This window comes from Nerophis ophidion, linkage group LG28 (genome assembly GCF_033978795.1).
Source record: "Nerophis ophidion isolate RoL-2023_Sa linkage group LG28, RoL_Noph_v1.0, whole genome shotgun sequence".
Lineage (NCBI taxonomy): Eukaryota > Metazoa > Chordata > Actinopteri > Syngnathiformes > Syngnathidae > Nerophis > Nerophis ophidion.
In genome coordinates, this window is record NC_084638.1 from 774,551 (window position 1) to 791,214 (window position 16,664).

The 16,664-nt window shown below is 34.5% G+C and overlaps 1 protein-coding gene across 2 annotated transcripts in view; it reads left to right on the forward strand.

Annotated features, from left to right (window-relative positions):
* Positions 1-16,664, forward strand: part of LOC133544891 (UDP-glucuronosyltransferase 1A1-like) — a 118,167-nt gene that overhangs the window by 100,891 nt on the left and 612 nt on the right. For both annotated transcript variants that reach the window (XM_061890122.1, XM_061890121.1), the window contains one exon: positions 16,372-16,643. In XM_061890122.1, the coding sequence (XP_061746106.1) occupies positions 16,372-16,642 (271 nt within the window). In that variant the 3' untranslated portion in view covers position 16,643. The remainder of the gene's footprint in view (positions 1-16,371; positions 16,644-16,664) is intronic.

A 16,664-nucleotide genomic window follows, 5' to 3' on the forward strand; every position in this document is an offset into this window, starting at 1 on the left:
CACTAAACTTTGATCATAGTATAGCACACTACACTTTGATCATAGTATAGCACACCACATTTTGATCATAGTATAGCACACTACATTTTGATCATAGTATAGCACACCACACTTTGATCATAGTATAGCACACTAAACTTTGATCATAGTATAGCACACTAAACTTTGATCATAGTATAGCACACTAAACTTTGATCATAGTATAGCACACTTCACTTTGATCATAGTATAGCACACCGCACTTTGATCATAGTATAGCACACCGCACTTTGATCATAGTATAGCACACTACACTTTGATCATAGTATAGCACACTTCACTTTGATCATAGTATAGCACACCGCACTTTGATCATAGTATAGCACACCGCACTTTGATCATAGTATAGCACACCGCACTTTGATCATAGTATAGCACACTACACTTTGATCATAGTATAGCACACTAAACTTTGATCATAGTATAGCACACTAAACTTTGATCATAGTATAGCACACTACACTTTGATCATAGTATAGCACACTAAACTTTGATCATAGTATAGCACACTAAACTTTGATCATAGTATAGCACACTACACTTTGATCATAGTATAGCACACTAAACTTTGATCATAGTATAGCACACTAAACTTTGATCATAGTATAGCACACTTCACTTTGATCATAGTATAGCACACCGCACTTTGATCATAGTATAGCACACCGCACTTTGATCATAGTATAGCACACTGCACTTTGATCATAGTATAGCACACTACACTTTGATCATAGTATAGCACACTACACTTTGATCATAGTATAGCACACCGCACTTTGATCATAGTATAGCACACTGCACTTTGATCATAGTATAGCACACTGCACTTTGATCATAGTATAGCACACTAAACTTTGATCATAGTATAGCACACTACACTTTGATCATAGTATAGCACACTACACTTTGATCATAGTATAGCACACTACACTTTGATCATAGTATAGCACACTACACTTTGATCATAGTATAGCACACTACACTTTGATCATAGTATAGCACACCACACTTTGATCATAGTATAGCACACTACACTTTGATCATACTATAGCACACTACACTTTGATCATACTATAGCACACCACACTTTGATCATAGTATAGCACACCACACTTTGATCATAGTATAGCACACTAAACTTTGATCATAGTATAGCACACCACACTTTGATCATAGTATAGCACACTTCACTTTGATCATAGTATAGCACACCGCACTTTGATCATAGTATAGCACACTGCACTTTGATCATAGTATAGCACACTACACTTTGATCATAGTATAGCACACCGCACTTTGATCATAGTATAGCACACCACACTTTGATCATAGTATAGCACACTGCACTTTGATCATAGTATAGCACACTAAACTTTGATCATAGTATAGCACACTACACTTTGATCATAGTATAGCACACTACATTTTGATCATAGTATAGCACACTACACTTTGATCATAGTATAGCACACTAAACTTTGATCATAGTATAGCACACTAAACTTTGATCATAGTATAGCACACTACACTTTGATCATAGTATAGCACACCACACTTTGATCATAGTATAGCACACTTTGATCCTAATATAGCACACTTCGATCCTAATATAGCACACTTAGATCATAGTATAGCACACTAAACTTTGATCAAAGTATAGCACACTAAACTTTGATCATAGTATAGCACACTACACTTTGATCATAGTATAGCACACTACACTTTGATCATAGTATAGCACACTACACTTTGATCATACTATAGCACACCACACTTTGATCATACTATAGCACACTACACTTTGATCATACTATAGCACACTACACTTTGATCATACTATAGCACACCACACTTAGATCATAGTATAGCACACTAAACTTTGATCATAGTATAGCACACTACACTTTGATCATAGTATAGCACACTACACTTTGATCATAGTATAGCACACTACACTTTGATCATAGTATAGCACACTACACTTTGATCATAGTATAGCACACCACACTTTGATCATAGTATAGCACACTACACTTTGATCATACTATAGCACACTACACTTTGATCATACTATAGCACACCACACTTTGATCATAGTATAGCACACCACACTTTGATCATAGTATAGCACACTAAACTTTGATCATAGTATAGCACACCACACTTTGATCATAGTATAGCACACTTCACTTTGATCATAGTATAGCACACCGCACTTTGATCATAGTATAGCACACTGCACTTTGATCATAGTATAGCACACTACACTTTGATCATAGTATAGCACACCGCACTTTGATCATAGTATAGCACACCGCACTTTGATCATAGTATAGCACACTGCACTTTGATCATAGTATAGCACACTAAACTTTGATCATAGTATAGCACACTACACTTTGATCATAGTATAGCACACTACATTTTGATCATAGTATAGCACACTACACTTTGATCATAGTATAGCACACTAAACTTTGATCATAGTATAGCACACTAAACTTTGATCATAGTATAGCACACTACACTTTGATCATAGTATAGCACACCACACTTTGATCATAGTATAGCACACTTTGATCCTAATATAGCACACTTCGATCCTAATATAGCACACTTAGATCATAGTATAGCACACTAAACTTTGATCAAAGTATAGCACACTAAACTTTGATCATAGTATAGCACACTAAACTTTGATCATAGTATAGCACACTACACTTTGATCATAGTATAGCACACTACACTTTGATCATAGTATAGCACACTACACTTTGATCATAGTATAGCACACTAAACTTTGATCATAGTATAGCACACTACACTTTGATCATAGTATAGCACACTACACTTTGATCATAGTATAGCACACTAAACTTTGATCATAGTATAGCACACTAAACTTTGATCATAGTATAGCACACTACACTTTGATCATAGTATAGCACACTAAACTTTGATCATAGTATAGCACACCACACTTTGATCATAGTATAGCACACTAAACGTTGATCATAGTATAGCACACTACACTTTGATCATAGTATAGCACACCACACTTTGATCATAGTATAGCACACTACACTTTGATCATAGTATAGCACACTACACTTTGATCATAGTATAGCACACTACATTTTGATCATAGTATAGCACACCACATTTTGATCATAGTATAGCACACCACACTTTGATCATAGTATAGCACACTAAACTTTGATCATAGTATAGCACACTACACTTTGATCATAGTATAGCACACTACACTTTGATCATAGTATAGCACACTACACTTTGATCATAGTATAGCACACTACACTTTGATCATAGTATAGCACACTACACTTTGATCATAGTATAGCACACCACACTTTGATCATAGTATAGCACACTACACTTTGATCATAGTATAGCACACTAAACTTTGATCATAGTATAGCACACTACACTTTGATCATAGTATAGCACACCACACTTTGATCATAGTATAGCACACCACACTTTGATCATAGTATAGCACACCACACTTTGATCATAGTATAGCACACTAAACTTTGATCATAGTATAGCACACTAAACTTTGATCATAGTATAGCACACTTCACTTTGATCATAGTATAGCACACCGCACTTTGATCATAGTATAGCACACCGCACTTTGATCATAGTATAGCACACTACACTGCACTTTGATCATAGTATAGCACACTACACTTTGATCATAGTATAGCACACTACACTTTGATCATAGTATAGCACACCGCACTTTGATCATAGTATAGCACACTGCACTTTGATCATAGTATAGCACACTGCACTTTGATCATAGTATAGCACACTACACTTTGATCATAGTATAGCACACTACACTTTGATCATAGTATAGCACACTACACTTTGATCATAGTATAGCACACTACACTTTGATCATAGTATAGCACACTACACTTTGATCATAGTATAGCACACCACACTTTGATCATAGTATAGCACACTACACTTTGATCATACTATAGCACACTACACTTTGATCATACTATAGCACACCACACTTTGATCATAGTATAGCACACCACACTTTGATCATAGTATAGCACACTACACTTTGATCATAGTATAGCACACTACACTTTGATCATAGTATAGCACACTAAACTTTGATCATAGTATAGCACACCACACTTTGATCATAGTATAGCACACCACACTTTGATCATAGTATAGCACACTTCACTTTGATCATAGTATAGCACACCGCACTTTGATCATAGTATAGCACACTGCACTTTGATCATAGTATAGCACACCACACTTTGATCATAGTATAGCACACCGCACTTTGATCATAGTATAGCACACTGCACTTTGATCATAGTATAGCACACTAAACTTTGATCATAGTATAGCACACTACACTTTGATCATAGTATAGCACACTACATTTTGATCATAGTATAGCACACTACACTTTGATCATAGTATAGCACACTAAACTTTGATCATAGTATAGCACACTAAACTTTGATCATAGTATAGCACACTACACTTTGATCATAGTATAGCACACTTTGATCCTAATATAGCACACTAAACTTTGATCATAGTATAGCACACTAAACTTTGATCATAGTATAGCACACCACACTTTGATCATAGTATAGCACACTAAACTTTGATCATAGTATAGCACACTACACTTTGATCATAGTATAGCACACTACACTTTGATCATACTATAGCACACTACACTTTGATCATACTATAGCACACCACACTTTGATCATAGTATAGCACACCACACTTTGATCATAGTATAGCACACCACACTTTGATCATAGTATAGCACACTAAACTTTGATCATAGTATAGCACACTGCACTTTGATCATAGTATAGCACACTACACTTTGATCATAGTATAGCACACCGCACTTTGATCATAGTATAGCACACTACACTTTGATCATAGTATAGCACACTGCACTTTGATCATAGTATAGCACACCGCACTTTGATCATAGTATAGCACACTACATTTTGATCATAGCATAGCACACTACATTTTGATCATAGTATAGCACACCACACTTTGATCATAGTATAGCACACTACACTTTGATCATAGTATAGCACACTACACTTTGATCATAGTATAGCACACTACACTTTGATCATAGTATAGTACACTACACTTTGATCATAGTATAGCACACTACACTTTGATCATAGTATAGCACACCACACTTTGATCATAGTATAGCACACTACACTTTGATCATAGTATAGCACACCACATTTTGATCATAGTATAGCACACCACACTTTGATCATAGTATAGCACACTACACTTTGATCATAGTATAGCACACTACACTTTGATCATAGTATAGCACACTAAACTTTGATCATAGTATAGCACACTAAACTTTGATCATAGTATAGCACACTAAACTTTGATCATAGTATAGCACACTACACTTTGATCATAGTATAGCACACTAAACTTTGATCATAGTATAGCACACTAAACTTTGATCATAGTATAGCACACTAAACTTTGATCATAGTATAGCACACTAAACTTTGATCATAGTATAGCACACTAAACTTTGATCATAGTATAGCACACTAAACTTTGATCATAGTATAGCACACTACACTTTGATCATAGTATAGCACACTACACTTTGATCATAGTATAGCACACTACACTTTGATCATAGTATAGCACACTACACTTTGATCATAGTATAGCACACTACATTTTGATCATAGTATAGCACACTAAACTTTGATCATAGTATAGCACACCACATTTTGATCATAGTATAGCACACCACACTTTGATCATAGTATAGCACACTAAACTTTGATCATAGTATAGCACACTACACTTTGATCATAGTATAGCACACTACACTTTGATCATAGTATAGCACACTACACTTTGATCATAGTATAGCACACTACACTTTGATCATAGTATAGCACACTACTCTTTGATCATAGTATAGCACACTAAACTTTGATCATAGTATAGCACACTAAACTTTGATCATAGTATAGCACACTAAACTTTGATCATAGTATAGCACACTACACTTTGATCATAGTATAGCACACTAAACTTTGATCATAGTATAGCACACTAAACTTTGATCATAGTATAGCACACTAAACTTTGATCATAGTATAGCACACTACACTTTGATCATAGTATAGCACACTAAACTTTGATCATAGTATAGCACACTAAACTTTGATCATAGTATAGCACACTAAAATTTGATCATAGTATAGCACACTAAACTTTGATCATAGTATAGCACACTACACTTTGATCATAGTATAGCACACTAAACTTTGATCATAGTATAGCACACTAAACTTTGATCATAGTATAGCACACTAAACTTTGATCATAGTATAGCACACTAAACTTTGATCATAGTATAGCACACTACACTTTGATCATAGTATAGCACACTAAACTTTGATCATAGTATAGCACACTACACTTTGATCATAGTATAGCACACTAAACTTTGATCATAGTATAGCACACTACACTTTGATCATAGTATAGCACACTAAACTTTGATCATAGTATAGCACACTAAACTTTGATCATAGTATAGCACACTAAACTTTGATCATAGTATAGCACACTACACTTTGATCATAGTATAGCACACCACACTTTGATCATAGTATAGCACACTACACTTTGATCATAGTATAGCACACCGCACTTTGATCATAGTATAGCACACTGCACTTTGATCATAGTATAGCACACCGCACTTTGATCATAGTATAGCACACTGCACTTTGATCATAGTATAGCACACTAAACTTTGATCATAGTATAGCACACTAAACTTTGATCGTAGTATAGCACACTACATTTTGATCATAGTATAGCACACCACACTTTGATCATAGTATAGCACACTACACTTTGATCATAGTATAGCACACTACACTTTGATCATAGTATAGCACACTACACTTTGATCATAGTATAGCACACTACACTTTGATCATAGTATAGCACACCGCACTTTGATCATAGTATAGCACACCGCACTTTGATCATAGTATAGCACACTACATTTTGATCATAGTATAGCACACTACACTTTGATCATAGTATAGCACACTAAACTTTGATCATAGTATAGCACACTAAACTTTGATCATAGTATAGCACACCGCACTTTGATCATAGTATAGCACACCGCACTTTGATCATAGTATAGCACACTACATTTTGATCATAGTATAGCACACTACACTTTGATCATAGTATAGCACACTAAACTTTGATCATAGTATAGCACACTAAACTTTGATCATAGTATAGCACACCGCACTTTGATCATAGTATAGCACACCGCACTTTGATCATAGTATAGCACACTGCACTTTGATCATAGTATAGCACACTAAACTTTGATCATAGTATAGCACACCGCACTTTGATCATAGTATAGCACACCGCACTTTGATCATAGTATAGCACACTACACTTTGATCATAGTATAGCACACTACATTTTGATCATAGTATAGCACACCACACTTTGATCATAGTATAGCACACTACACTTTGATCATAGTATAGCACACTACACTTTGATCATAGTATAGCACACTACACTTTGATCATAGTATAGCACACTACACTTTGATCATAGTATAGCACACTAAACTTTGATCATAGTATAGCACACTAAACTTTGATCATAGTATAGCACACTACACTTTGATCATAGTATAGCACACTACACTTTGATCATAGTATAGCACACCACATTTTGATCATAGTATAGCACACTACACTTTGATCATAGTATAGCACACCACACTTTGATCATAGTATAGCACACCACACTTTGATCATAGTATAGCACACTACACTTTGATCATAGTATAGCACACTACACTTTGATCATAGTATAGCACACTACACTTTGATCATAGTATAGCACACCACACTTTGATCATAGTATAGCACACTAAACTTTGATCATAGTATAGCACACCACATTTTGATCATAGTATAGCACACCACACTTTGATCATAGTATAGCACACTACACTTTGATCATAGTATAGCACACCACACTTTGATCATAGTATAGCACACTACACTTTGATCATAGTATAGCACACTACACTTTGATCATAGTATAGCACACTACACTTTGATCATAGTATAGCACACTACACTTTGATCATAGTATAGCACACTAAACTTTGATCATAGTATAGCACACTACACTTTGATCATAGTATAGCACACTACACTTTGATCATAGTATAGCACACCACATTTTGATCATAGTATAGCACACTACATTTTGATCATAGTATAGCACACCACACTTTGATCATAGTATAGCACACCAAACTTTGATCATAGTATAGCACACTACACTTTGATCATAGTATAGCACACCGCACTTTGATCATAGTATAGCACACTAAACTTTGATCATAGTATAGCACACTACACTTTGATCATAGTATAGCACACTACACTTTGATCATAGTATAGCACACCACATTTTGATCATAGTATAGCACACTACACTTTGATCATAGTATAGCACACCACACTTTGATCATAGTATAGCACACTACACTTTGATCATAGTATAGCACACTAAACTTTGATCATAGTATAGCACACTAAACTTTGATCATAGTATAGCACACTAAACTTTGATCATAGTATAGCACACTAAACTTTGATCATAGTATAGCACACTAAACTTTGATCATAGTATAGCACACTACACTTTGATCATAGTATAGCACACTAAACTTTGATCATAGTATAGCACACTAAACTTTGATCATAGTATAGCACACCACATTTTGATCATAGTATAGCACACTACATTTTGATCATAGTATAGCACACTACACTTTGATCATAGTATAGCACACTAAACTTTGATCATAGTATAGCACACCACACTTTGATCATAGTATAGCACACTACATTTTGATCATAGTATAGCACACCACACTTTGATCATAGTATAGCACACTAAACTTTGATCATAGTATAGCACACTACACTTTGATCATAGTATAGCACACTACACTTTGATCATAGTATAGCACACTACACTTTGATCATAGTATAGCACACTAAACTTTGATCATAGTATAGCACACCACACTTTGATCATAGTATAGCACACCACACTTTGATCATAGTATAGCACACTACACTTTGATCATAGTATAGCACACCACACTTTGATCATAGTATAGCACACTAAACTTTGATCATAGTATAGCACACCACACTTTGATCATAGTATAGCACACTACATTTTGATCATAGTATAGCACACTACACTTTGATCATAGTATAGCACACTACACTTTGATCATAGTATAGCACACTACACTTTGATCATAGTATAGCACACCACACTTTGATCATAGTATAGCACACTACACTTTGATCATAGTATAGCACACTACACTTTGATCATAGTATAGCACACTAAACTTTGATCATAGTATAGCACACCACACTTTGATCATAGTATAGCACACCACACTTTGATCATAGTATAGCACACTACACTTTGATCATAGTATAGCACACCACACTTTGATCATAGTATAGCACACCACACTTTGATCATAGTATAGCACACTACACTTTGATCATAGTATAGCACACTACACTTTGATCATAGTATAGCACACTACACTTTGATCATAGTATAGCACACTTCACTTTGATCATAGTATAGCACACTACACTTTGATCATAGTATAGCACACCACACTTTGATCATAGTATAGCACACCACACTTTGATCATAGTATAGCACACTAAACTTTGATCATAGTATAGCACACTACACTTTGATCATAGTATAGCACACCACACTTTGATCATAGTATACACTACACTTTGATCATAGTATAGCACACTACACTTTGATCATAGTATAGCACACTACACTTTGATCATAGTATAGCACACTAAACTTTGATCATAGTATAGCACACTACACTTTGATCATAGTATAGCACACCACACTTTGATCATAGTATAGCACACCACACTTTGATCATAGTATAGCACACTAAACTTTGATCATAGTATAGCACACTACACTTTGATCATAGTATAGCACACCACACTTTGATCATAGTATACACTACACTTTGATCATAGTATAGCACACTACACTTTGATCATAGTATAGCACACTACACTTTGATCATAGTATAGCACACTAAACTTTGATCATAGTATAGCACACTACACTTTGATCATAGTATAGCACACCACACTTTGATCATAGTATACACTACACTTTGATCATAGTATAGCACACTACACTTTGATCATAGTATAGCACACTACACTTTGATCATAGTATAGCACACTACACTTTGATCATAGTATAGCACACTAAACTTTGATCATAGTATAGCACACTACACTTTGATCATAGTATAGTACTTTGATCATAGTATAGCACACTACACTTTGATCATAGTATAGCACACTACACTTTGATCATAGTGTAGCACACTAAACTTTGATCATAGTATAGCACACTACACTTTGATCATAGTATAGCACACTACACTTTGATCATAGTATAGCACACTACACTTTGATCATAGTATAGCACACTACACTTTGATCATAGTATAGCACACTAAACTTTGATCATAGTATAGCACACTACACTTTGATCATAGTATAGTACTTTGATCATAGTATAGCACACTACACTTTGATCATAGTATAGCACACTACACTTTGATCATAGTATAGCACACTACACTTTGATCATAGTATAGCACACTACACTTTGATCATAGTATAGCACACTACACTTTGATCATAGTATAGCACACTAAACTTTGATCATAGTATAGCACACTACACTTTGATCATAGTATAGCACACTACACTTTGATCATAGTATAGCACACCACACTTTGATCATAGTATAGCACACTAAACTTTGATCATAGTATAGCACACTAAACTTTGATCATAGTATAGCACACTAAACTTTGATCATAGTATAGCACACTACACTTTGATCATAGTATAGCACACTACACTTTGATCATAGTATAGCACACTACACTTTGATCATAGTATAGCACACTAAACTTTGATCATAGTATAGCACACTACACTTTGATCATAGTATAGCACACTACACTTTGATCATAGTATAGCACACTACACTTTGATCATAGTATAGCACACTACACTTTGATCATAGTATAGCACACTACACTTTGATCATAGTATAGTACTTTGATCATAGTATAGCACACTACACTTTGATCATAGTATAGCACACTACACTTTGATCATAGTATAGCACACTACACTTTGATCATAGTATAGCACACTACACTTTGATCATAGTATAGCACACTAAACTTTGATCATAGTATAGCACACTACACTTTGATCATAGTATATAGCACACTACACTTTGATCATAGTATAGCACACTACACTTCGATCATAGTATAGCACACTAAACTTTGATCATAGTATAGTACTTTGATCATAGTATAGCACACTACACTTTGATCATAGTATAGTACTTTGATCATAGTATAGCACACTAAACTTTGATCATAGTATAGCACACTACACTTTGATCATAGTATAGCACACTAAACTTTGATCATAGTATAGCACACTAAACTTTGATCATAGTATAGCACACTACATTTTGATCATAGTATAGTACTTTGATCATAGTATAGCACACTACACTTTGATCATAGTATAGCACACTACACTTTGATCATAGTATAGCACACTACACTTTGATCATAGTATAGCACACTACACTTTGATCATAGTATAGCACACTACACTTTGATCATAGTATAGCACACTAAACTTTGATCATAGTATAGCACACTACACTTTGATCATAGTATAGTACTTTGATCATAGTATAGCACACTACACTTTGATCATAGTATAGTACTTTGATCATAGTATAGTACACTTTGATCATAGTTTAGCACACTACACTTTGATCATAGTATAGCACACTACACTTTGATCATAGTATAGTACTTTGATCATAGTATAGTACACTTTGATCATAGTTTAGCACACTACACTTTGATCATAGTATAGCACACTACACTTTGATCATAGTATAGTACTTTGATCATAGTATAGTACACTTTGATCATAGTTTAGCACAGTATAGCACACTACACTTTGATCATAGTATAGTACTTTGATCATAGTATAGTACACTTTGATCATAGTTTAGCACACTACACTTTGATCATAGTATAGCACACTACACTTTGATCATAGTATAGTACTTTGATCATAGTATAGTACACTTTGATCATAGTTTAGCACACTACACTTTGATCATAGTATAGCACACTACACTTTGATCATAGTATAGCACATTTTGATCATAGTATAGCACACTACACTTTGATCATAGTATAGCACACTACACTTTGATCATAGTATAGCACACCACATTTTGATCATAGTATAGCACACTACATTTTGATCATAGTATAGCACACTACACTTTGATCATAGTATAGCACACCACACTTTGATCATAGTATAGCACACTACACTTTGATCATAGTATAGCACACTAAACTTTGATCATAGTATAGCACACTAAACTTTGATCATAGTATAGCACACTAAACTTTGATCATAGTATAGCACACTAAACTTTGATCATAGTATAGCACACTAAACTTTGATCATAGTATAGCACACTAAACTTTGATCATAGTATAGCACACTACACTTTGATCATAGTATAGCACACTACACTTTGATCATAGTATAGCACACTACACTTTGATCATAGTATAGCACACTAAACTTTGATCATAGTATAGCACACTAAACTTTGATCATAGTATAGCACACTACACTTTGATCATAGTATAGCACACCACACTTTGATCATAGTATAGCACACTAAACTTTGATCATAGTATAGCACTCCACACTTTGATCATAGTATAGCACACTACATTTTGATCATAGTATAGCACACCACACTTTGATCATAGTATAGCACACTAAACTTTGATCATAGTATAGCACACTACACTTTGATCATAGTATAGCACACTACACTTTGATCATAGTATAGCACACTACACTTTGATCATAGTATAGCACACTAAACTTTGATCATAGTATAGCACACCACACTTTGATCATAGTATAGCACACTACATTTTGATCATAGTATAGCACACTACACTTTGATCATAGTATAGCACACTACACTTTGATCATAGTATAGCACACCACACTTTGATCATAGTATAGCACACTACACTTTGATCATAGTATAGCACACTAAACGTTGATCATAGTATAGCACACTACACTTTGATCATAGTATAGCACACTACACTTTGATCATAGTATAGCACACCACACTTTGATCATAGTATAGCACACCACACTTTGATCATAGTATAGCACACTACACTTTGATCATAGTATAGCACACCACACTTTGATCATAGTATAGCACACCAAACTTTGATCATAGTATAGCACACTAAACTTTGATCATAGTATAGCACACCACACTTTGATCATAGTATAGCACACCACACTTTGATCATAGTATAGCACACTAAACTTTGATCATAGTATAGCACACTACACTTTGATCATAGTATAGTACTTTGATCATAGTATAGCACACTACACTTTGATCATAGTATAGCACACTACACTTTGATCATAGTATAGCACACTACACTTTGATCATAGTATAGCACACTTCACTTTGATCATAGTATAGCACACTACACTTTGATCATAGTATAGCACACCACACTTTGATCATAGTATAGCACACCACACTTTGATCACAGTATAGCACACTAAACTTTGATCATAGTATAGCACACTACACTTTGATCATAGTATAGCACACCACACTTTGATCATAGTATACACTACACTTTGATCATAGTATAGCACACTACACTTTGATCATAGTATAGCACACTACACTTTGATCATAGTATAGCACACTAAACTTTGATCATAGTATAGCACACTACACTTTGATCATAGTATAGTACTTTGATCATAGTATAGCACACTACACTTTGATCATAGTATAGCACACTACACTTTGATCATAGTATAGTACTTTGATCATAGTATAGCACACTACACTTTGATCATAGTATAGCACACTACACTTTGATCATAGTATAGCACACTAAACTTTGATCATAGTATAGCACACTACACTTTGATCATAGTATAGCACACTACACTTTGATCATAGTATACACTACACTTTGATCATAGTATAGCACACTAAACTTTGATCATAGTATAGCACACTACACTTTGATCATAGTATAGCACACTACACTTTGATCATAGTATACACTACACTTTGATCATAGTATAGCACACTACACTTTGATCATAGTATAGCACACTAAACTTTGATCATAGTATAGCACACTACACTTTGATCATAGTATAGTACTTTGATCATAGTATAGCACACTACACTTTGATCATAGTATAGCACACTACACTTTGATCATAGTATAGCACACTACACTTTGATCATAGTATAGCACACTACACTTTGATCATAGTATAGCACACTAAACTTTGATCATAGTATAGCACACTACACTTTGATCATAGTATAGCACACTACACTTTGATCATAGTATAGCACACTACACTTTGATCATAGTATAGCACACTACACTTTGATCATAGTATAGCACACTACACTTTGATCATAGTATAGCACACTAAACTTTGATCATAGTATAGCACACTACACTTTGATCATAGTATAGCACACTACACTTTGATCATAGTATAGCACACTACACTTTGATCATAGTATAGCACACTACACTTTGATCATAGTATAGCACACTACACTTTGATCATAGTATAGTACTTTGATCATAGTATAGCACACTACACTTTGATCATAGTATAGTACTTTGATCATAGTATATAGCACACTACACTTTGATCATAGTATAGCACACTAAACTTTGATCATAGTATAGTACTTTGATCATAGTATAGCACACTACACTTTGATCATAGTATAGTACTTTGATCATAGTATAGCACACTACACTTCGATCATAGTATAGCACACTAAACTTTGATCATAGTATAGTACTTTGATCATAGTATAGCACACTACACTTTGATCATAGTATAGTACTTTGATCATAGTATAGCACACTAAACTTTGATCATAGTATAGCACACTACACTTTGATCATAGTATAGCACACTAAACTTTGATCATAGTATAGCACACTAAACTTTGATCATAGTATAGCACACTACATTTTGATCATAGTATAGTACTTTGATCATAGTATAGCACACTACACTTTGATCATAGTATAGCACACTACACTTTGATCATAGTATAGCACACTACACTTTGATCATAGTATAGCACACTACACTTTGATCATAGTATAGCACACTAAACTTTGATCATAGTATAGCACACTACACTTTGATCATAGTATAGTACTTTGATCATAGTATAGTACACTTTGATCATAGTTTAGCACACTACACTTTGATCATAGTATAGTACTTTGATCATAGTATAGTACACTTTGATCATAGTATAGCACACTACACTTTGATCATAGTATAGTACTTTGATCATAGTATAGTACACTTTGATCATAGTTTAGCACACTACACTTTGATCATAGTATAGCACACTACACTTTGATCATAGTATAGTACTTTGATCATAGTATAGTACACTTTGATCATAGTTTAGCACAGTATAGCACACTACACTTTGATCATAGTATAGTACTTTGATCATAGTATAGTACACTTTGATCATAGTTTAGCACACTACACTTTGATCATAGTATAGCACACTACACTTTGATCATAGTATAGTACTTTGATCATAGTATAGTACACTTTGATCATAGTTTAGCACACTACACTTTGATCATAGTATAGCACACTACACTTTGATCATAGTATAGCACATTTTGATCATAGTATAGCACACTAAACTTTGATCATAGTATAGTACTTTGATCATAGTATAGCACACTACACTTTGATCATAGTATAGTACTTTGATCATAGTATAGCACACTACATTTGATACTGCACTTTGATCATAGTATGTATATATATATACACGTGAATATACATGTACATATACACATATATATACACATGTCTACATATATTTTGCCCCCCACAGAAGACCTTTCTTCTTCTCTCCCCTCAGGCACAAAGAGACCATGATGAGACTCTCTGCGCTGCACAAAGATCGTCCTGTGGAGCCTCTGGACCTCTCAGTCTTCTGGACAGAGTTTGTGATGCGACACAAGGGTGCCGACCACCTTAAAGCTGCAGTCTCTGGCCTCACCTGGGTCCAGTACTTCTGTGTGGATGTGATGCTGCTGCTGGCTGCTGTACTGCTGCTCTGCACCTTCATCACACTCAGGTGTGTCACCTTCTGCTGGAGGACACTCGGCCGCAAGAGGAAACAAGACTAAAGTAAGCTGGCACACACAATCA